A 22,198-nucleotide genomic window follows, 5' to 3' on the forward strand; every position below is an offset into this window, starting at 1 on the left:
AAATGTGTTACAGTTTTATAATATACATGCCATAAAACTTACGTTGCAACACAACCAGAAAGCGTTTGTGCTTATTTGGTAATCTAATAATTATATTTTTTTATATATACACTTGACTGTACATGCGGTGTGAGTGTTCTCTTTTCTTGTGTTTTTACATTTCTTGATACATGTTTGTGCGCTGGACCAAGACCCCGATAAAGCCTCCTTGCAGGCTCAACGTCATTGTATAAAAGTGTACGTTTAATTGTGACAGAAGGAAAGATTCTTTGCTTTGCCATTACAACATGCTTTGCAGCAACAGCAATACAATAATAATTCACCATCCTTCACTTGCAGTCGTCTAAATGTCAGACAATAACATTCTAAATACTATCGTGGGCTATAACACATGTAATTTACTGTCCCATTCTTTTGACCGCAATCATTGCTTTAAATTAACTAAAGCACAAATTGAAAATTGACGTAGAAAGCATTGGTTTTGCTGATCCTCGTTGGTGTAAAGTTTTTTTTCAACTTTTGCATGAACAATACCATGCTGAACCTACGCAGACGTTCTTGCTGCAGGAAATCCTGTTTAATAATCACATTGGTGATTTCTCTGAAACTTTTGCACACTTTCTTCCCGTATGACTATGAATAAGCTGATCGTTTCCATGGAAGTTTCATTCAACCAAGCACTTTTCAAATTCTTTCATCAAGGTTTTTGTTGTAGAAGACGTTTTGCGAGTCTAAAACCACAAATATATTTTCTGTAACAAAATCCTGATTTCTTTCATTGTGATTTAGGCTACATGCCGTCGGCATAAGTTGTGTTATAACAGCACTTTTTTCTAGTTAAAAATACCAATAAAACATTTGCAGCAATTGGTTGTATTAACATTGCTAGCCTACTTGTATTGGTTGCCATGATAAAGTGACGCAAAAATGTTCACAATAAATGCAAAGCGTGACAAAAAGTGACGACGTCATCAAGCACCCGCAGTAAACAATAAGAAATACACTAAGACTTCGGATCATAAACTGCATTTTAACTGTTCCTCAACTGCATAGGGTTCTTTGTGGGCCATATGAAAATCAAAGTTTGAACTATTTTCCAATTGGCTATATGAAAAACACCGAAAGTTCAACAAACCCCATACAAATCCAGACCGTTTTTAATTCGTAGGCTGCTTGAAGCATCGCCTCGACTGACAGTGTCAATCACCCGTACCTACAATGGCAAACCAACATGGAGTTCGAGCGTACGCCTGTAAGCTAAACTAGATGGATAACGAATTCATTTTGCCTGAGAAGTGTGAATGGCAGAAGCACCAAACACTGCAGAAGACTCAACAGTTACAACACATTATTGTAAACTGCCGGAAAGAAAACACCTTGTTCTTTGTCGTTGACGCATCCACTATTTTTGTGAATGTGCAGCGACTCAAGAAATAGTCGCTTGGTGTGGTCCAACTCCTTTTCCAGAACGTGGGCTTTATCGAAGTCAACTTCGTGTCGCAATGTTACCGCATGCTTGGCAAACGCAGTCTTGCTGGCATCTTTCGATGCGACATCACGGCGATGCTCTTTCGCATACAGTACACAGTACGTATATTTTATGCCAGAAGAGCAGTACATTTTTAAATTTACCGAATGTTTAATTGTTTTTGCCAATCTACAGCCCTGACAAGCAAATTTTATACTAAATCTAACTTTAACCCATTCACCCTGATAAGCCATGGCAATGGTTCCCAACCTGAATTTTATCGCGAACCACGTCAAAGTCCTGCACAGTTGCCACGAACCATCTATTGATATCATTAAGAAAATTATGGCACAATTGGGTGAAGTGCCAGCTTTAAACCTTGTTTTGGTCGCATTGTTTGAGTAACGGGGCCGTATATTAGAAAATATATGCGTATAAATTGCTTAATTGTATGTTGGATTGTTAGCGCCAAACATATTTGTCAAATGTTTTCGTGTACTAACCTGAATTTCCTTGCCGTAGGTTGGGAACCACATTGGAAATTGAACATTGGTGCGTTTTAGACCATAAACACTGTATTGCATACTTTCTGTGCCCAATATTCTGCTTGGATGCAACTACCAACATTTTTGGTTAATGAAACCACTAAAACAAAGAAAAACGTATACACAGAGTTGTAGCGTACAAACTACTTGAAGGGAATTCTGGTAAAACATAGGAATCCAGTGAACATACTGCGTTTATCAGGTGCCTATATACAGATATTTAGTTTCTGATTTTGCAATTGCACAAAAACATTTCATGGTCTATATTGAATTCTGGCATTTCGTAATCCCCATATGACTGTTGCTGTTGATCCAGCTGTAACAACGAAGATCTGGCCAAATAAAACAAAACATTTTTATTAACAGATTGTAATCTCAGTCTAGTACCTCACTTTTTGTGAAAGAAATCAGTGCAAATACTATCAAAAGATTTAAAAACAGCAAGGATATTCATACTGCTGCTTGTTAAACTAGTACCGGAAATGCGACTTTTGATATGCGTGCTGGTAATGCTACCACATTTTGGATAGCTTTTATGGACAGACAAGTTAAATCTTCTTACGTGTTAGCTGTGGCATCCTTTTGGTTTGTGATCAGTCAGTTATCCATTATATTACATTCGATTGCATTCAAATTTTAGTCGTTGATTAATCGTGCAGTTCCACACGAATAGTAAGTTAACAAATTTCCGACGTTACAATTCGCAAGCCATCAGGAAGTCACGTATTCTTATTACATACAACTTGTTTTTATTAAGTTATAGAGCTCCTGCACCTATGAAATTGCTGGTATAGAAATTATGATTGCAGCTTACTGCCTGGTTATTTAGCTGTCATCAAACTACATTAAAGAGATCCAATAGATGGAAACAGAGTGGCCCTGCCTGAACCTATTTGATTTTTGTGACTCCTCTCCTCATTCATAGTTTCGTTTTTTTACATAAAGTTGAAATTCTCAAAAAACACCTTAAAAGCTTTCGAATCCCCACAATCAACATTTTCGTGTTTTGCGACGTACTGTTTCCTGCATAATGTGTCATAGCACATTTAATTGTTTAGTTTGTACTAAATTATATAAAAAAATCATAAACTGACTTCTTGTAAATGTTTGGGCCTCATCAGTGCAGCTATAGTAACCAAGTCTTTTGGGCAAAATTTTTTGTTAAAATGCATTTTTAGCATTGGTTTAGAGGATTTTGTTATTTTAAACCTTGATTCTCAAGAGTAGAGAAATCGATGGTTTTAAACTTTTAACGGACCTGAGTCGTGTGCAAAAAAACAGTTAAACAGTACTGTGTAGTCGACAGTAGTAAATTTTATGCTTGAGTGGTTTTGAATACCTGTCTGATGTTTGCTTTGCCCTGAACCGACAGAGTGATTCGTCAGTTACAATGGACGTCTGAACCATCTGCTGTTTTGCTAAAGAAGCTTCTCTTTTATAAAAGCTTCTGCTATACAGTATTCTTGTGTCATGGATGAATCGAAGAGCGTAAGTTTATTAAGTTTATTCTTACCTTGTAGTTTAATATAGGCTATTGCACATACAACCTGATTTAGTAAGGATTTTTTTATGTAATTGGTGCAGCTCAATTATTTCAATGCATTTTACACAGTAATTTAACAACCGTATGTTGAAATATATTTTTTCGATGCTACATGGCATCTTTTAAAATATAATTAGTACAAGTGAACCATAGTTCAAAGTTTAAACCAACCTGTTCTCATATGTTGTTATTTCTGTAGTAAACTTCGTCCCAAAAGATTTTCTTGAATTTTAGCTTCGGGAATTCGACCCTGTAGATATTTTGCTCAATGTCGATTCTTGCGAGGTTGGAAATGGAAGTTTTGGCGTTGTACTGCTTGGACGACATAGAGTGTTTAGTCTTGTTGCAATGAAGTGCTTCAATATTACTGGTGGTGGAAGACAAAGGGCCAACATAGTGAAGCAGTAAGTTTTAAAAACTTGCACTTGATACAGCCAGACCATACTCATTAACACGAATTTCATTCATAAGATTTTGCATATAACAGGATACAAAGGGAATTCAGCCTACTTCAGCAAGCAAGCCATGACTGTATTGCGCGAGTATACGGCTGGGCAAAATGGCCTTTCAACATGGCCATTGTTATGGAATATTACCAAGGTGGAAATCTCAGAGATCTACTTGCCGACGAAAACGTCACCATTGGAATGACCCTGCGTCTTCGGTTTGCCGTTGAAATAGCAACTGGCATTGCCTTCATTCACAACATATTTTCCGACAAGCGGTTGATACATGGCGACCTCAAACCTGAGAATGTGCTCTTAACTATCTGGCTACACTGCAAAATATCTGATTTCGGATGTGCCGAGATCGCCAACTACACAGGATCCACATCTTCGTCAGATCGACCTCTCGCTCGAAGGTGGAACATGACGATGCAATTTGCTGCGCCAGAAAAATTAGACAACTTCAATTTGAAACCTTCGAAAGAACAGGATGTTTACAGCTATGGAGTGGTTCTTTATACAATGTTGACTCGCCAGCCGCCCTTTGTCAACATCAGCGACCCCGAGGGTTTCAAAAGAGCAGTCAAAAATGGTCTTCGTCCAGATTGTTTGGGATTCCCAGCAATTGAAGCGTTGCTATGTGACGCGGAGAAGGAAATCATGCGGCTTCTTGCAAGTGATATGGAAATATGTTGGCATGCCAACCCATCCTCAAGGCCAGATATAATCAGTGTTCGTGATAGATTTGAAAGTCACTTTACCAAGCAAGATCCGGTGGTGGTGTCTGAGCAGGTCTCAACTGCACTCAGAGGCATGCAAGTGGAAACGCCGTGTTTTGATACAAACCATCACCGACTGGCACGTCTACACCAGTTTTCATCTGAATCAAGAACCTTTACCAGTAAGTATTAAATTTTTCATCTTATGATTGAGATATTTCAGAACATTTGAATTTGAAACACTTTTTAGATGTGGAAATACGGCAAGAAAGCTCATCAACAGCGCTGGTGGGTCAAACTTTGCATACAGGTATATACATCAGCACAAGACAAAATCATGTTCAAAAGTAAACTTCATGTAAAATTTGAATCGACAATGCGTGGCTTCCCGAAGTAGTCTATAAGTGTAGAAAGCCATAATAATTATTGAGAATTGCAGACAGGGTGTACACATTGTTTCGACCTGCAAGGTCTCATTAGTGCAGCTGTTCACTGTGGCACTGCGCTAGCTTTTACACTAGCAGGCACACAGATTTCCACTTTGTGGTACCTTTCGTTTAACGTCGATCCGTTGGGTACCAAACTAGGGACAAAACAACAAAGTCGAACCACCGTTGATCGCACCTTGGCCAAACAACTGCTTGGTAACCCGAACCGGTAGCACTATCGGATTCCAAGCAGTTACCCATAGTCAGAACAATCTTGTCAGTTAAATATGGGTCTTGTCGGCTGGAATTCTGTGTGCTTGCTAGTGTAAAGGCTAGGACAATGCCACAGTAAACAGCTGCACTGATGAGATCTTGCAGGTCGAAACAGTGCTGTGCGTGCACCCTGTCTGCAGCCCTCTTTAGTAAGTTGTTTACTAGTTTTGTGCGAGTGTATATGAATTGGCAAAACAATTTTTTCAAACTTTCAGAAGGTGGAAATGATGGAAACACAATTCCCAAATCCTTTTTTCGTAAGTTTGTCAATTGGTTGGAATGAATTCGTTTCTGAGGCTACAGGCACAATTTTTTACGAAGGGCCGTAGGATGCCGACCACACGCCTAGTTTATCGCTGATATGCAATAAACACTGTAATAAAATTCGAGATTTGAGTTTGACAAACGATTTCTTTGAACCAGTGGTGCAAAAAAATGGCCCGCGTTTGGCAAGCGGCTGGTCGCAAAGTGGCACGCGAGCTTTCATCTAGAATGTAAATCTATTTTATAAATTATTCTTTGCAAGCCTGTTTTAAGACAGCACCCTTAAAAAAACTTCAACTTGTTTCAACATGTTTGGCACGCGATAGATAGCAAAAAATTTTAAAAAGTGTAATTTGCGTACGATGTAATGTAACACTAAAATTAAGTAATTACGATGTTATAGAATGATTTGTATGGTATTATGACGTCATATAGGTAAAAAGGGCGTTGTGTTGTAATTTGCGTACGATGTGATGCAACAACTTTAATTGAGTAATTTCTTTGTGTTTCCAAAAAATAATCAATCTTTCATTCAGGGGAAGAAAATGAATCGAGGAACGAAACCATTCCCAAGAAAACTTCTGGTAATGACGTCACTTACTGTTACGAAATTGGGTTTCTTGACCAACCGGTTGCTATAACAACGAATGCAAAAAAATGCTGTGCGTTTCATTTCGTGATATGCGAATATATTTGGTCAAAGTATTGAGTAATTTGTTTAGACGGCCGCTAAATGTAGCAATTATAACAATGTACTACTGTCACTTTGCAGATGTTTTGGAAAGTATCAGCACATATCCAAAAGGTGTCATAGGTGGGTATGACTAGCTTAACGTTCCGTAACCAAAAATTGTGTTTTGGGTTCCATAATATCAATTTTTCATTCAGGAGGAGAAACTACAACGAATGATGAAACCCCCCCCAAAGAAGTTTCAGGTTAGAATTGCATGAATATCAGGGTGAAATTAGACACAGAAAAAAGTATTTTCTTCGCCTGTTGGCAATTTTACAACTCAATGAACAACTTTTTATCGTGTTGTGTTTATCAATATATTAATTAAGCTGCTTGATCCCTTGTGGTAATTTTAAATGTTTACAATTAACATCGAATAGAATTTTTGTTTTTTTAAAGCTGTTGCCCGATTCGACGATACTACGGTTCCAAAAGAAACCTTTGGTAAGTGTTTTAGACATAAAGTTGTTCGACCGGGATCAGCTTCATTTTAATTGGTATCAAATATATTAATGTGCTACTAATAAAATTTGTGAAAACATTTCAGTAGTTCAGCGTGCCAGCCACACCGCACCCAAGTTATTAGTTCCAAGTAAGTTAGGTTAAAGGTTAGCTTGTTGCTGTCTTTAATTTCTGGGTCCTACTTCCAACTAGGAGTGTACTTGCAGTCAATGTTCGGCAAAGTAACAACCGATTCTTTCGAAGAAGTCATGGGTGCAAACCTTGGTCGTAAAAAATCATCCGCACTTTTTGTATTTTCGCTGTAACGACTTAATTCTCTTCCAGTGTGATTATCCGAGCGCTAAATTCGTTAAAGTTTGTATCGCAACCCAATTTTTGTGCGTCAATCCCAACCCGGATACGTGTATTTCTTATTAGGACGTGACAGAAAAGTGAGCTTAGTTTTAATATTACAGCTCACAAAATATGTTGTTTGCAGGCACTTCAAAATACAGAAATAAAGTTCCTTTGCTGGAAGCTCTGCAGTCTGGAGGTATTTTTCTATTTATTTGAGCTAAACGGTTTTGCGTCTAAATGTTGGTTTTTATTTGCCTGTAGGTCAAATGACGGTTGCCCAAAAGCAGCTGCAAGACACTTTGAATAAATACGATGAAAGCGTGAAAAAGGGAAATTGGTCAAATGCAAATTCGTGCTTGCATCAACTATCTCAACTTCTTCACGACAACTTCCAATCAACTGCAGAAGAATTGAAGAAATTAGCCGACGATTACCGCTCTAAAAAAAATTTCAACCGGGCTCAGGCCTTCTATTACCTTTCTGCTGAAATGTTTGCTTGTTATGCAAACAAATCAAATGCAGCAGTGGGGATTAGAATGTGCCTCGGTGGTTTGAAGGAAATCAACAAACATGTGAGCGAAACAAACTCCTTTGATCGGTCGATGTGGCAACAACATGTTATTCCAATTATGAGGAGATTTGTGGTAAAAATTCAAAACATGGAAGACCTAAGCGAACGTGACAGGGTCATTAATCAAACGTGGTGCATGCAGTTTATTACCTACAGCTTGCTTTCAATTCCTGACTTGGATTCTACTGGGCCGATATTGGAAGAAGCCATTCACTTGATGAAATCCACGTTTGGTGATGATGCTTACAAATACCACGTGTTAGGACATTGTGTCTCCAACCTTGCCTTAGTGTATAGATGTCAAAAACGTTCTCAGGAATCCCTGGAGCTTTATGCGGAAGCTGTTGATATTTACACTAAGGCTGAGGATATCAGCGAAGAATACAGAAGTATCGTAATAGAACAAACAAAGAGGGACATATCAAAAGAGATTTCTCCTCAGAGGCTTAAGAGAATGCTTTTTACACAGTCGTAAATTTGCAACAAATCTCAACAAAAAAATTCAAGAACGTCAAATGGTTTTACATGTGAGATGGTAATTCAAACTACGGCCCTATTATGTGAAGTTTGTTCTTTCCAAGCATTAATTGAAAGTTGTAGTTTCATTATAAGTGTACGTGTATATTACTCCTATACTGTATGTAACAGTTTGTGTATTTTTGAATTTGAATAAAAGTCAACTTTCACAGAGTCCCTGTAATGCAAAAAACAAAAAAAAAACAGTTTGCAATGAAAATGGCCTGTGACAAACCTGCTGTCAATAAAAAGTTCAAGCGTTTCAAAATTGAATGAATAAATTTGAAATATTATATGTCACTTTAAAGTTCACTTGTAATGTAATTTTTTCAGCGTCAAATATCAACATGTTCTTGGTATGTAAAACTGTAAGATAGCCTGAAAAGTTTTGGAAAGATGCTAAGGCCTCAGGGAAACAGGATTACCATTTTTGTCGTATTTTATATTAGATATGGGATAGAAATATAAGTGTAACCAAACAAGCAAAAAAATGCGAAACCTAAATACAACGCAACCAATCGGGGCACAACAAACACAACTTCGCGATTGGGCGTCTTACGGCACCAGTGAGCCATTACGACCACCTGACGCACCACTACCTTCTTATCAGAAAGTACATCGGTCTTACGTCCCCATTTTGCCCTTTACTTTGTGGCTGGTTGTCATCCACCACAAGCACAACATCAGGGATGGCGAAATTACCATGTTCATTGGCCCACTTCGTTCTGGGCATTAGCGTAGGCAGGTACTCCCGTGACCATTTCCGCCAAGTATTGCACCTGGCGCCAGCGATTACGGTGGTAACAGTTCTTTCTTGTGAATAGTTCAGGGGACATATTCGGCGCTGCACGTTGCAGCAGTACATGATTTGGTGTAAGTGGCTCCTCATCCTTCGGATGGAACGTTACCGAACCAAAAGACGGGAGTTCAGCATTGCCTCGACCTCCACCATCAGAGTTCTCAGATTCTCATCAGATAAAGTCTGCTCCGCAAGCAGTTATTAAGAATCTTGCGCACAGAGCGTATCATCCGCTCCCATACCCCACCCATGTGGCTGGCGGTAGGAGGATTGAAGCTCCACGCAATCTCACGTTGTTGCAAATTTTCTTGAATCTGCTTTTGGTTCCACTTATGCAGTTCTTCACGCAGTATGCGCTCAGCTCCAACAAAGTTCGTACCGTTGTCACTGAAGATTTGGTCTGGCCGTCCACGACGACCGATGAACCGTCGAAGGGCTCCGATGAACGAGTCAGTCGACAATAAATCAGCTATCTCAATAAGTGCTGGTGAAAAAACAAGTAAAGATGCATCCGTACCTCTTCACCTCACTTCGTCCTTGATTAACAAGAAAGGGGCCAAAGTAGCCAACACCGACCACTGAGAAAGGTGGCTTGTTAACCTGCAGCCTTGCAGAAGGAAGATCCGCCATGATCTGTTTTCCCGGGGATCCGTTTCTTTGTCGGCACGATACACACTTGCCGAGTACACGTCAAACTGCCACTTAGTAGCGTTGTCGTAAGGACGAGCACGTGTGTCCCATTCCGACATGACCAACCTCATGCTGCTGTATGATCACCAGGTCCGTAACCCGATGGGTGTATGGAAGAATGATCGGATGCTTCACATTAAAGTCGACAACTGCACGCTCAAGTCTTCCACCAACCCTCATAACTCCGTCAACAATATTTGGATTAAGTTTTCCTAGAGCTCTCCTTTTCTTTCGTAGACGAATTGCTTCGCCCTTTGCCTTTGACATTGCGGCGATAATTTCTGGGAAACTGCGTTCTTGCACATGTTTTACAATTTCGAGCTCAGCAACTTTAAGTTCGGCAACGGCCAATTGTCCAAAAGTTACTTCGTACTTTTCAGGAAACTTCTTTGACATCAACATCAACTTGAACCGGAGCAGCCAACCGACAGCCTTTTTCAGCCGATTCCAAGATGAATATTTCGCAATAAATCGATCTATTGCGGATTCACGAACGACCAGACAAACTGTTTGAGCTTCTTTCTTCACCGGAAAAAACTTGATTGGCAAAGACGACAAGTCAGGAGAAGAAGGCCACGCATTTTCTTTCTTCCAAAGAAACTGAGGACCAGTGAGCCATCTGCTGGAGCTAAGGAATTTTTTTACGCTTAGCCCACGAGACGTTTCATCGGCTGGATTTACCTTTGTACCGACGTGCCTCCATTGACCCGGACGTGAGACATTTTCGACTGTGGCCAGACGATTTGCCACGAACACTGGAAATCGCTTGTTGCTGTTGCGAATGCTTTGAAGAACTGTAGTCGAATCTGTCCAGAAAACAGGTTGACATTCGACCAGTCGAAGCTCTTTCCTTGCAAGTTGATCCAGTCTGGCTGCAACAACTGCCGCTCTCAACTCCAGACGTGGGATCGAACACGTCTTCAAGGGGGGAACACGTGCTTTGCCTACAACGAACGAACAGTAAATATGTTCTCGGTCGTCCATTAATCTCAAATAGCTGTGGACGACGAATCTGCAAAATGGTGGAATTCTGTTTTGTGCACCTTACCGAAATCACGCGGCTTCATGCATTGGGGTAAAACGACTTTTTCCAAGAGCGGGAGTTGCTGCAACCATTTTGCTCACGTTTCGGAGTCCTTGTCGGAGAGTACGTCATCCCACCCAAGCTGTTTTCTGCAAAGTTCTCTTTGCATCTTCTTGGCCACTGCGATCACAGATGCTGCAAAACCAAGAGGGTCATACAATGAAGCCACCACAGACAGGATTGCCCTTTTGTTGAAGGTTTTCGGTTGCTTTTCATCGACGTTAAAACCGAATTCACCAACGAAAACCAAAAACACTTTCGCACGAGGAACTCGTAAGGTTCAGCTCCTTAACTGATTTTGCCCGTTCCATTTCATCAATGGACGCAAGAACTCGCTCGCTGTTACTTATCCACTTGGTCTGGCGAAACCTTTTCCTTTTAAGAAGTACACAAATACCTTCGACCAACTGCACTGCTTCCGCTTCAGTCGGCACAGACTTTAGACAGTCGTCGACGTAGAAATTCTTGATGACAGTCTCGACGACCTTGCGCGACCTTTACAATCCTCAGCCACTTGCCTGAGGCAGAAACTCGCACTGAAGGGGGAAGAAGCTGTCCCGAACAAATGAACCAGCATCCTGTGATCGATGGGCTTCTTCGCCACATTGCCACCAGGCCACTACAAAAACGGAAAACGACTTTACACGCATCTGATGGTACATGGCCTCCACGTCGGCAACGAGAGCTATACTTTCCATTCGGAATCTTGAAATCCTGAAGTAAAACGTCATTCAGCGACCGACCGCGACACTTGGCGGCGCAGTCCAAAACTACCCGCACATTACCGGGCTTGTGAGGATTTGTAAGGATGGTGCGGCAGGTACCACGCTGATTCTCTAAACTGTTCTTAATCCGGAACTTCTTCAGCATAGCCTTGAGCTATGTAACTTTGAACCGTTTTTATGTACGCAACTCGCAGTTGGGCCTCAGGGGCGTCTAACCCAAAAAGTAGCAAAGCTTCACTGCATCAACCCGAGGAAATGACAGGTCCCTAATATGTGGAAATCCACCCAACTCATTGCCTTTGGGAAACCTGTTGGCGGTGATAGACAAACTGTCAATGGCGAACACTTCGGGAAGCTCCACATTTGAGGAGCCATCAATCGAGGTGGCGGACAATCCAACTCTTTGGCTTTCGCGCCTGCGACTAACATCGCCCTGCAATCCAAGCCTATTAGTCAGTTTCTTGTCGCACAAGGTACCCGAGCCTGTATCCAAAAGAGCATATGTGTTCACAGCCCTACCGTTGGCACTGACCTTGACCGCAACCATCATCAAGTTTACGCTTTGATTACCAGAGGAAGCATGACATTCCTTTCCATTCGTCGACACGACGGAACAGACGGTCCGTTGCAGCGCATGCAGGTCCTTTGACAGTGGATCCGTCTTCTCTCTTCTCTGGCGGATGTAACAATGTGTGGTGAGTTTCGTTACAGTCATTCACGAGCTGTAGCACTTTGTGGTAAAGTGTCCTTATCTAGAACAGTTATCATACAGTCTGCGGTGCCGAACTATGCGCATACGATAACGATACGACTGAGATTTAAATTCCTCGCACCCTGCAAGTCCATGTTTTTGCCGAACAGCACGGACCCAGAGGGTTTGTGGGAAACTGGGAAGGTCCGACATGGGTTTTGGACTTCGATTCTTCTTCCTTCACAACAACATTGTTGGAAGCCTTTACATAACTACCTTTATGTTTTGCTTTCTTTCGTCCAGCATGCGACTAAACAACGAATTCGCAATCCGGGGTCCTCCGTTTCCACGAATTCGACCAGGTGTTCCAACATTCCGTTTCCGAATCTCCTGCATCTTGAATGGTAAACGATTTGCCACCACAATCAGCGTAGGGTAGTTATTCATCTCCGAATGCCCGTCAATGTCTGAAAGTGTAAGTAAACAATCGCGCTGCGACTGTGCCAATTCGCTTAAACCAGCAGCGTCCCATTTTCCTTCAGTCTATAGCAGTGCTCAATCAGTTTACGGGCCTTGCCTTCACAATGCTGGACCAAGTACGACAATTTGGCTCCATCGTCATTGTCACGAGAATCAAAATTGCGAACAACCGGCAAAATAATTCATTGTATATAAATCAATATCTCTAGGACGTTTATTTGGACAAGAAAAGCAATATCTTTGCGTAAAATATCCTGCACTTAAAAAAATCCAAATTACTTGCAAAGAGATAAGTGTCAGTGCGATCTCATTTTTGAAATATCACAGAAATACTAATTTAGCCTGAAATATTCATATTTGACGCTGCAAAAAGTGTACATTACATTACAACTCAACTTTAAAGTGACATATAATATTTCAAATTTAATCATTCACTTTTGAAACGCTTGAACTTTTTACTGAAAGCAGATTTGTCAAAGGCATTTTTCATTGCAAACTGTTTTTATTTTTCATTCAAGGGAAAGTTGACTTGGTAGCCCAAAGAATGAATTGCAAAAGTTTCGGATTGACCAATCAGAACAAAAGCGTATTTTCTATTCAAATTCAAAAATACACAAACTGTTACATACAGTATAGGAGTAATATACAGGTATAATGAAACTACAACTTTCAATCAATGTTTGGAAAGAACAAACTTCACATAATAGGGCCGTAGTTTGAATTAACATCTCACATGTAAAACCATTTGACGTTCTTGAATTTTTTGTTAAGATTTGTTGCAAATTTACGACTGTGTAAAAAGCATTCTCTTATGCCTCTGAGAAGAAATCTCTATTGATATGTCCCTCTTTGTTTGTTCTATTACGATACTTCTGTATTCTTCGCTGATATCCTCAGCCTTAGTGTAAATATCAACAGCTTCCGCATAAAGCTTCAGGGATTCCTGAGAACGTTTTTGACATCTATACACTAAGGCAAGGTTGGAGACACAATGTCCTAACACGTGGTATTTGCAAGCATCATCACCAAACGTGGATTTCATCAAGTGAATGGCTTCTTCCAGTACAGGCCCAGTAGAATCCAAGTCAGGAATTGAAAGCAAGCTGTAGGTAATAAACTGCATGCACCACGTTTGATTAATGACCCTGTCACGTTCGCTTAGGTCTTCCATGTTTTGAATTTTTACCACAAAGCTCCTCATAATTGGAATGAGATGTTGTTGCCACATCGACCGATCAAAGGAGTTTGTTTCGCTCACATGTTTGTTGATTTCCTTCAAACCACCGAGGCACATTCTAATCCCCACTGCTGCATTTGATTTGTTTGCATGACAAGCAAACATTTCAGCAGAAAGGTAATAGAAGGCCTGAGCCCAGTTGAAAAAATTTTTGGAGCGGTAATCGTCGGCTAATTTCTTTAACTCTTCAGCAGTTGATTGGAAGTTGTCGTGGAGAAGTTGAGATAGTTGATGCAAGTACGAATTTGCATTTGACAAATTTCCCTTTTTCACGCTTTCCTCGTATTTATTCAAAGCGTTTGGCAACTGTTTTTGGGCAACCGTCATATGAACTACAAGCAAACAAAAACCAACATTTAAACGCAAAAACGTTTAGCTCAAATGAAAAGAAAAATACCTCCAGACTGCAGAGCTTCCAGCAAAGGAACTTTATTTCTGTATTTTGAAGTGCCTGCAAACAACATACTTTGTGAGCTGTAATATTTAAACTAAGCTCACGTTTCCATCACGTCCTAAAGATTGACAGAAACATTGAGAAAATCCTAATAAGAAATATAGGATTGATGCACAGAAAGTGGGTATTAGTAGTACATTAATATGTTTGGTACCCCAAACAATTAAAATGCATGCAGCCATCAAGCTGATCCCGGGCCGAACAACTTAATGTGTAAAAAAACACTTACCAAAGGTTTCTTTTGGAACCGTACTATCGTCGAATCGGGCAACCGCTTTAAAAAATAATAATTTTATTTAATTTTATTTATTTGTAAACATATAAAATTACTACAAGGGATCAAGCAGCTTAATTAATTTATTGATAAACACAACACGTTAAAACGTTGTTCATTGAGTTGTAAAATTGCAAACAGCAAAAGGAAATACTTTTTTCTGTGTCTAATTTCACCCTGATATTCATGCAATTCTTACCTGAAACTTTTTTGGGCGTGGTTTCATCATTCGTTGCAGTTTCTCCTCCTGAATGAAATAACTGACATTATGGAACCCCAAAACTCAACTTTTAGATTACGGAACGCAAAGTGACAGTAGTGCATTGTTATAATTGCTACCATTAGCAGTCGTCTGCACAGATTACTCGATACTTTGGCCTAATATATTCGCGTTAAAGCATTTTTTGTATTCGTTGTTAAAGCAACTGGTTGGTTATGCGACCCAACCTCGCAACAGTAATGTTATTATGACGTCATTACCGGAAGTTTTCTTGGGAATGGTTTCGTCCCTCGATTCATTTTCTTCCCCTGAATGAAAGATTGATTATTTTTTGGAAACACAAAGAAATTACTCAATTAAAGTTGTTGCATCACATCGTACGCAAATTACAATACAACGCCCTTTTTACCTATATGACGTCATAATACCATACAAGTCATTCTGCTATGCTAGGCAAAATAAAATGGGAAGTTGTTTCACGTGTAATTTGCTTTGAAGTTGCTGTTAGGTTCATTATACTGCACTTCAGTTAACCGATTCTATTTGAATAGGATGGCAATGCAAAATGAGTGATATCCTTATCCAACGAATTGACAAACTTACGAAAAAAGGGTTTGGGAATTGTGTTTCCATCATCACCTTGTGCCAATCAAAAGTTGTCAATTTTAATTTTTTTTAACAGGCAAAGAATGTTTGTTACGCGCTAAAAATTGCTCTAAACGTCTTTTTTGCCAATTGAAATACCTGCACAAAACTAAGAAGACACTTACTATAGACTACTTCGGGAAGCCACGTATTGTCGATTCGAACCACAGCCTCAAAATCTAAATTTTACATGAAGTTTTACTTTTGAACATGATTTTGTCTGGTGATGTATATACCTGTATGCAAATTTTGACCCACCAGCGCTGTTGATGAGCTTTCTTGTCGTACTTCTACATCTAGAATGTGTTTCAAATTCAAATGTTTTGAAATATCTCAATCATAAGCTGAAAAATGTAATACTTACTGGTAAAGGTTCTTGATTCGGACGAAAACTGATGTAAACGTGCCAGTCTTTGATGGTTTGAGTCAAAACACGGCGTTTCCACTTGCATGCCTCTGAGTGCAGTTGTGACCTGCTCAGCCACCACCACTGGATCTTGCTTGGTAAAGTAACTGTCAAATCTATCACGAACACTGATTATATCTGGCCTTAAGGATGGGTTGGCATCCCAACATCTTTCCATATCACTTGCAAGAAGCCGCATGATTTCTTTATCCGCGTCACATAGCAACGCTTCAATTGCTGGGAATCCCGAACAATCTGGACGAAGACCATTTTTGACTGCTCTTTTGAAACCCTCGGGGTCGCTGATGTTGACAAAGGGTGGCTGGCGAGTCAACATTGTATAAAGAACCACTCCATAGCTGTAAACATCCTGTTCTTTCGAAGGTTTCAAATTGAAGTTGTCGAATTTTTCTGGTGCAGCAAATTGCATCGTCATGTTCCACCTTCGAGCGAGAGGTCGATCTGACGAAGATGTGGATCCTGTGTAGTTGGCGATCTCGGCACATCCGAAATCCGATATTTTGCAGTGTAGCGTTATAGTGAAAAGCACATTCTCCGGTTTGAGGTCGCCGTGTATCAACCGCTTGTCGGAAAATATGTTGTGAATGACGGCAATGCCAGTTGCTATTTCAACGGCAAACCGAAGACGCAGGGTCATTCCAATGGTGACGTTTTCGTCAGCAAGTAGATCTCTGAGATTTCCGCCTTGGTAATATTCCATAACGATGGCCATGTTGAAAGGCCATTTTGCCCAGCCGTATACTCGCGCAATACAGTCATGGCTTGCTTGCTGAAGTAGGCTGAATTCCCTTTGTATCCTGTTCCATGCAAAATCATATGAATGAAATGCGTATTAATGAATATAAAGTAGCAAATAAGTTTTTCTGAACATCGTTAAACCCCGCACTATCTACAAACGGATTTCTTTCAATGCATTTCACCTGACAGACACCAAGAAATTGTGGAGGAATGTGGAGGTTCACCTCTGGGTGTACCCATTGCGAAAGTCAAGAATTGTTTTTTTAATTGTGCGCACTGTTGCCTGTCAATATGCGTAATTCCACGTTTCGTTTCGTCAGTGGGCGTTTCGGCTTTTCACGAGGCATCGACTGTCAGCGAGTTCCGCTGTAGCCTACTGTACATATGGGCTGTTGGCAGTCACATTGCAAAAAAATGACCCAATAGTATTTAATCCATTGCGTTTATTCGGATTAACGATTAGTCTGACTGTATCAAGTACAAGTTTTTGAAACTTACCGCCTCACTATGTTGGCCCTTTGTCTTCCACCACCAGTTATACTGAAGCACTTCATTGCAACAAGACTTAACACTTTATGTCGTCCAAGCAGTACAACGCCAAAACTTCCATTTCCAACCTCGCAAGAATCAACATCGAGCAAAATATCTACAGGGTCGAATTCCCGAAGCTAAAATTCAAAAAAATCTTTTGTAATGAAGTTTACTACAGAAACAACAATACTAATACATAAGCACTGGGTGGTTTAAACTTTGAACAATGGTTCACTTGTACTAATTATATTTTAAAAGATTGCATGTAGCATCGTAGAAATAGATTTCAACAAACATTTACTGCTGTGTAAAATGCATTGAATTAATTGAGCTGAACCAATAACATGAAAGAATTCCTCTATTCATTAGGTTGTATATGCAATAGCCAATATATGCAATCAGTGGTTTTTTGATATTGCTATATTATCACATTATCACTTAAAACTACAAGAAAAAGAATGAAGTCAATAAACTTACGCTCTCCAATTCATCCATGATACAAGAATACTAAATAGCCGAAGCTTAGCTAAAAGATAAACTTCTTCAGCAAAACAGCAGATAGTTCAGACGTCCGTTGCAACTAACGAATCATTCTGTTAATTCAGGACAAAGCAAACATTAGGCAGTTATTAAAAACCACTCAAGCATAAAATCTACTGCTGTCGACCACACAGTAAAATTGTTCGATGAGATAATTCACTTAGAGCCACTTTTTTCTCGTGTTCGGTCTTTTGTTCTTTCAGCCTCGTTCTCGACGCGCAGATATTTTCTCTCACGTACACTTGAATGTTGAAGTCACCCGGCAGGTGCTGTAACGTCTCTAAGAGTTCAGAAACCTACGACTTAACAACTATACACCGGCGGGTTTCCCCTCATCACATCTCCGCGACGAACCACGAAGACGTCAGAGGAAGGAACGGGGATAACCGTTAGCGAGAAGCGCCTGGTTGCCTCTCGTTGCCGCACACCTTCACTTGTTATCAATAAAAAACGAGCGCACTACCGCCGCTTGTGGGCGATCGGGTGCGCCGAGCGAAACGAGTCATATCTATTGGAATGAGTGGGATTGCGGTACAACCTTGTAGAGAGGTCCCTTGTTCACTAACACCGTAGACTACATTTAAGAATTGAAACAGACGAAAGCTGTTTTGGATCGAAAACAAAATAGCCTCCCATACCTATATAAAATGCATTACATCTAGGGTTTGAAACAAGTGCTTTGGCTTCGGGCCTTCACCCCACGAGTATAAGGAAGTCAAATACACGCAGCGCGCAGTTGCATGGTTGTCAAATGCCGGGCAATTAATAACAGACCTAAAAGTTTACAGCTTATATATACGCATGTCTTGCCCACTCGAGGAAATGTTAATCAATCAATGTTTAAGATTATGTCGGCGCTTTGCATGCCAGTAACAATGTGGTATTATCCTAATATTGAAGAATAAAACGTACATACATTTACTTTTTCAAAAAAACCCTTGCTATAGGAAAAGAGAACAAGTCACAGTAAAACCGGAATGTTTCAACACAAAGTAAAGCAAGAATTATGGGGCGGTCTCAAATCGTCCATCCCTTTATTTGGAAAGTACAAATTAATTCTGTCAACTTGTAAAATTTACAGAGCAATTTCTTACAATTTTACGTCAATGCAATTATGTCAAAATCTATAACGGTTCAGACCATTTTGCTTGATTGGCGGCAATGTCAATTTACATATGTGATACAAGTAGTGTGTACACTATACAGTAAATCATAAATATCTGCATATTGACCCTGAAAACTGTGCAAGCAACATATGTGCAATTACCCAATAATACCGCAAAAATACAGAACATTATGTGGTGCAAGCGCTGAATCAATAAATACATTTTTACATGTGAAGAAAATGTTTAAAACCGTGCCAAAAATTTATTTGATGGCATTTATAAGAATACATAAAAAAAACTAATGATAACACATATCTAATCCACAAAGACACAGTGAAATGACCGAAAAATAAACTATATTAGGGACAAAATTGCTGCTGTTGTCTGAAGGTTACTGGTAACAAAATGGTTTATTTTATTCGTATGGTGACTCATCTTTTTGCTGTCGCGTAGATCGACACAGTTTCATCATCACGTTTTTCCACTGGTTCGTATACAAGAACGGGTTAAGGGCACTGTTAACTGGAAACAAAAACCCAATGATGTAATACGTCACGTATTTGCTAATAGACGATTCATCTATGGACTTTGTGATCGCGATAAGTGAAATTGGAACCCAGCAAGCGAAGTCCGTCAACACAACGAGAAATATACGACGATGCATTGCTTTATTTTCTTGTTCTCGGGTGTTGTCTTCAGACGAACTACAACAAAAGCAGCTGCAAATGCCCCAACATTTCATAGTAGAACTTGCGTCGAAACCAGATGTTCGTTGTAGAATTATGGAGTAAGCGAGGGCCATGTAGAAGAAGGCAAAGAAGTTAAAACATACAATTTGCAGCAGGAACCCTAACGCCGGGTTTTGATCTGTGTTGAAGTAATTAGGAAAGCAAAAATTTGTTCCACTGTAGTAAGGATAAGTCTTCAATGTTGTCTTGTTAAAAAGTTGCATATCGTCTAAAAGCGAAAACAGTTCATCCCAAGAACGCGACATCGGTAATATGTACGAGCAGTTGACCTTCTTCAACATTGGTTTGACTATTTTTACTAGCTCGGTGTAAGTTGCTGTAAACGGGAGATCGAAGCATTCATCTTCAACATACATGCTATTGTGAAACGTGTCTTTGTTTCCAAGTAAGGGGATGCACCCTACAAACGTCCACACAATCCAAGATAGTACAAGTTGAAAGATAACAGGTTTGATTTGAACTATTTTGTACGGCCAAAGTACGCTGTACAATCTACATGAAGTAATAAGTATTAAAGTTGTAACTGAAACTTGACTGGAGACAAACGCAGTTATTCCAATTAAAGAACAAGTGTTACCAGCTTTCCATAGTTGATAATCCCGCGATGAAAGCGGTGTTCCAATTTTAGAATACAGAACCATATGGGACAAGGTAATCAACCCCGTGAAAAAATCAGCAGTGCTTAAATTTAACAATAGGATGTTGTGGATCGTCTTTACTCTTTCCATGACTGCAAACTTCTTGTATAGGAGAGAAATACTATTGCACATTATAAGAACGTTGCCAAACAGAGCAAATACACCCAATGCCCATGTTATAATGTAACCAATGGTATACATCGCATCAAATCTAATACGATCTTCTCTAGGATCCGGGGCAAATCCACAGTTTAATAATTCGTTTGTTGAGATGCATTTGTTTGTCTTCACATAGTGTCGCAATATACCTTGAAACCTTAACGACTTGCATTCGCCAAATGAAACGTTTCGACAGACTTTGAACTTCTGGGGAAACTTGTCGTCGGTGGTGTTGCATAAGCTGGTACATTGACCAAAATTTGCACCTTTATGAAATATAATATAAATAATTTGGGCGTATTGAACTAGTCGAATACCTTGAGACTACTTTCAAGAAACAAAATTATGCATTTTTTGCATAGACTCATGCAGATTTGAGCTTCACAATTTAACTTGTAATGTTGCTAAAACACTCACTGGCCAGCGTCATAGAGCTTTACAATTAGTTTGTTTACATATGAAGGTACATTGGTTGCATTATCTTAAAACCCTAAACTTTGGGTCAACCTTTACGAACCTACATTTTCGTTGTAACATGCTTATGTTATAGCCTAATTTAATCAGTGACTCGATTACGTTTAAAATCTTTTTCGATAACAGTCAATGTAAAGGTATCCTACCATCAGGGTATAGATCTGTCATTTTTGCGTCCTGCAAAGTCGACACTAAATGCTTCGTGGGGTCCTTTACACTTTCACGACCACCTATGACACTGATATTCTTTGGCAAACTGTATAAAAGTTTGCCTTCCCGCTTTAAACAAGGAAGTAAAATCACAACCATTGAAGTGTCAAATTTTGAAGGATGACGGTTTTGTGACTCACAGGTTTCTATAATGGGTGATTGTGGCTATAATCGTGACTCCTTTACTAAGACCAGCTTTCCTTCAGTACGATACAATAGTCGTCTGTTTACCACAAAATATGATTACAACCAGTGATTAGAATTCAGAGAAACCCTAAATCATGCGGGGAAATATACCGAAACTACATTTTCTTCTGCTTTGTATTTTGGTTGCAAACAATCAATTCACTTGCACACATTTTGTTTCACAAAAAAGCCTCAAAGAAACTCGCAATTTCGCCCACAAGGAAGATTACGATGAAGACAAAATTGAAAACCTTTCTTACATGTCGCGTCTGCGGTTGAAGAAGCATTTTGCCCTACCCGCCCAATAGATTACCTTATAGCCGAGGTTAAGGTTCTATAGAGAGAAATAGATCATTCCCAGCCCCTCTGTTTGGAAACGCTTGATATTCACAAGTACAATCTTTTGGCAACGACAGGAAGCAGTATTTTCCTGTTCTCTTGCAGCAAGGTATCTTGTGTTTTTACATTTCTTGATACATGTTTGTGCGCTGGACCAAGACCCCGATAAAGCCTCCTTGCAGGCTCAACGTCATTGTATAAAAGTGTACGTTTAATTGTGACAGAAGGAAAGATTCTTTGCTTTGCCATTACAACATGCTTTGCAGCAACAGCAATACAATAATAATTCACCATCCTTCACTTGCAGTCGTCTAAATGTCAGACAATAACATTCTAAATACTATCGTGGGCTATAACACATGTAATTTACTGTCCCATTCTTTTGGCCGCAATCACTGCTTTAAATTAACTAAAAGCACAAATTGAAAATTGACGTAGAAAGCATTGGTTTTGCTGATCCTCGTTGGTGTAAAGTTTTTTTTCAACTTTTGCATGAAC

At 39.7% G+C, this 22,198-nt stretch overlaps 3 protein-coding genes across 4 annotated transcripts; 1 reads left to right on the forward strand and 2 right to left on the reverse strand.

The window, feature by feature from the left end:
- The first annotated feature begins 3,404 nt into the window (after positions 1–3,404).
- On the forward strand, positions 3,405–8,478 carry LOC145905954 (uncharacterized). Of its 2 annotated transcripts, none has more exons than XM_082993286.1 (12): positions 3,405–3,501; positions 3,791–3,960; positions 4,044–4,903; positions 4,972–5,031; positions 5,638–5,679; positions 6,223–6,270; positions 6,459–6,500; positions 6,575–6,622; positions 6,819–6,863; positions 6,967–7,011; positions 7,360–7,413; positions 7,479–8,478. In XM_082993286.1, exons 1-12 carry the CDS (start codon positions 3,484–3,486, stop codon positions 8,261–8,263), a joined length of 2,217 nt encoding a protein of 738 aa, XP_082849412.1. In that variant the 5' UTR covers positions 3,405–3,483; the 3' UTR covers positions 8,264–8,478. The 2 variants fall into 2 exon arrangements, with proteins under 2 accessions (XP_082849412.1, XP_082849413.1); XM_082993287.1 differs by having other exon boundaries at positions 6,970–7,011.
- Positions 8,479–9,208: 730 nt separating this feature from the next.
- LOC145907065 (uncharacterized) lies at positions 9,209–10,195 on the reverse strand. The gene is given in 3 exon segments (XM_082994500.1): positions 9,209–9,286; positions 9,346–9,587; positions 9,634–10,195. Coding segments are annotated over 3 exon segments (882 nt in total).
- Positions 10,196–10,230: 35 nt separating this feature from the next.
- LOC145907066 (relaxin receptor 1-like) lies at positions 10,231–21,274 on the reverse strand. The gene is made up of 4 exons (XM_082994501.1): positions 21,112–21,274; positions 19,443–20,757; positions 10,322–10,412; positions 10,231–10,269 (listed from the first exon to the last, which is right to left on the reverse strand). The coding sequence occupies exons 1-4, from the start codon at positions 21,272–21,274 to the stop codon at positions 10,231–10,233; spliced, it is 1,608 nt and encodes a 535-aa protein (XP_082850627.1).
- Positions 21,275–22,198: the final 924 nt, after the last annotated feature.

The sequence above is a fragment of the Ascidia mentula genome, chromosome 6 (assembly GCF_947561715.1).
Source record: "Ascidia mentula chromosome 6, kaAscMent1.1, whole genome shotgun sequence".
Classification (NCBI taxonomy): Eukaryota; Metazoa; Chordata; class Ascidiacea; order Phlebobranchia; family Ascidiidae; genus Ascidia; species Ascidia mentula.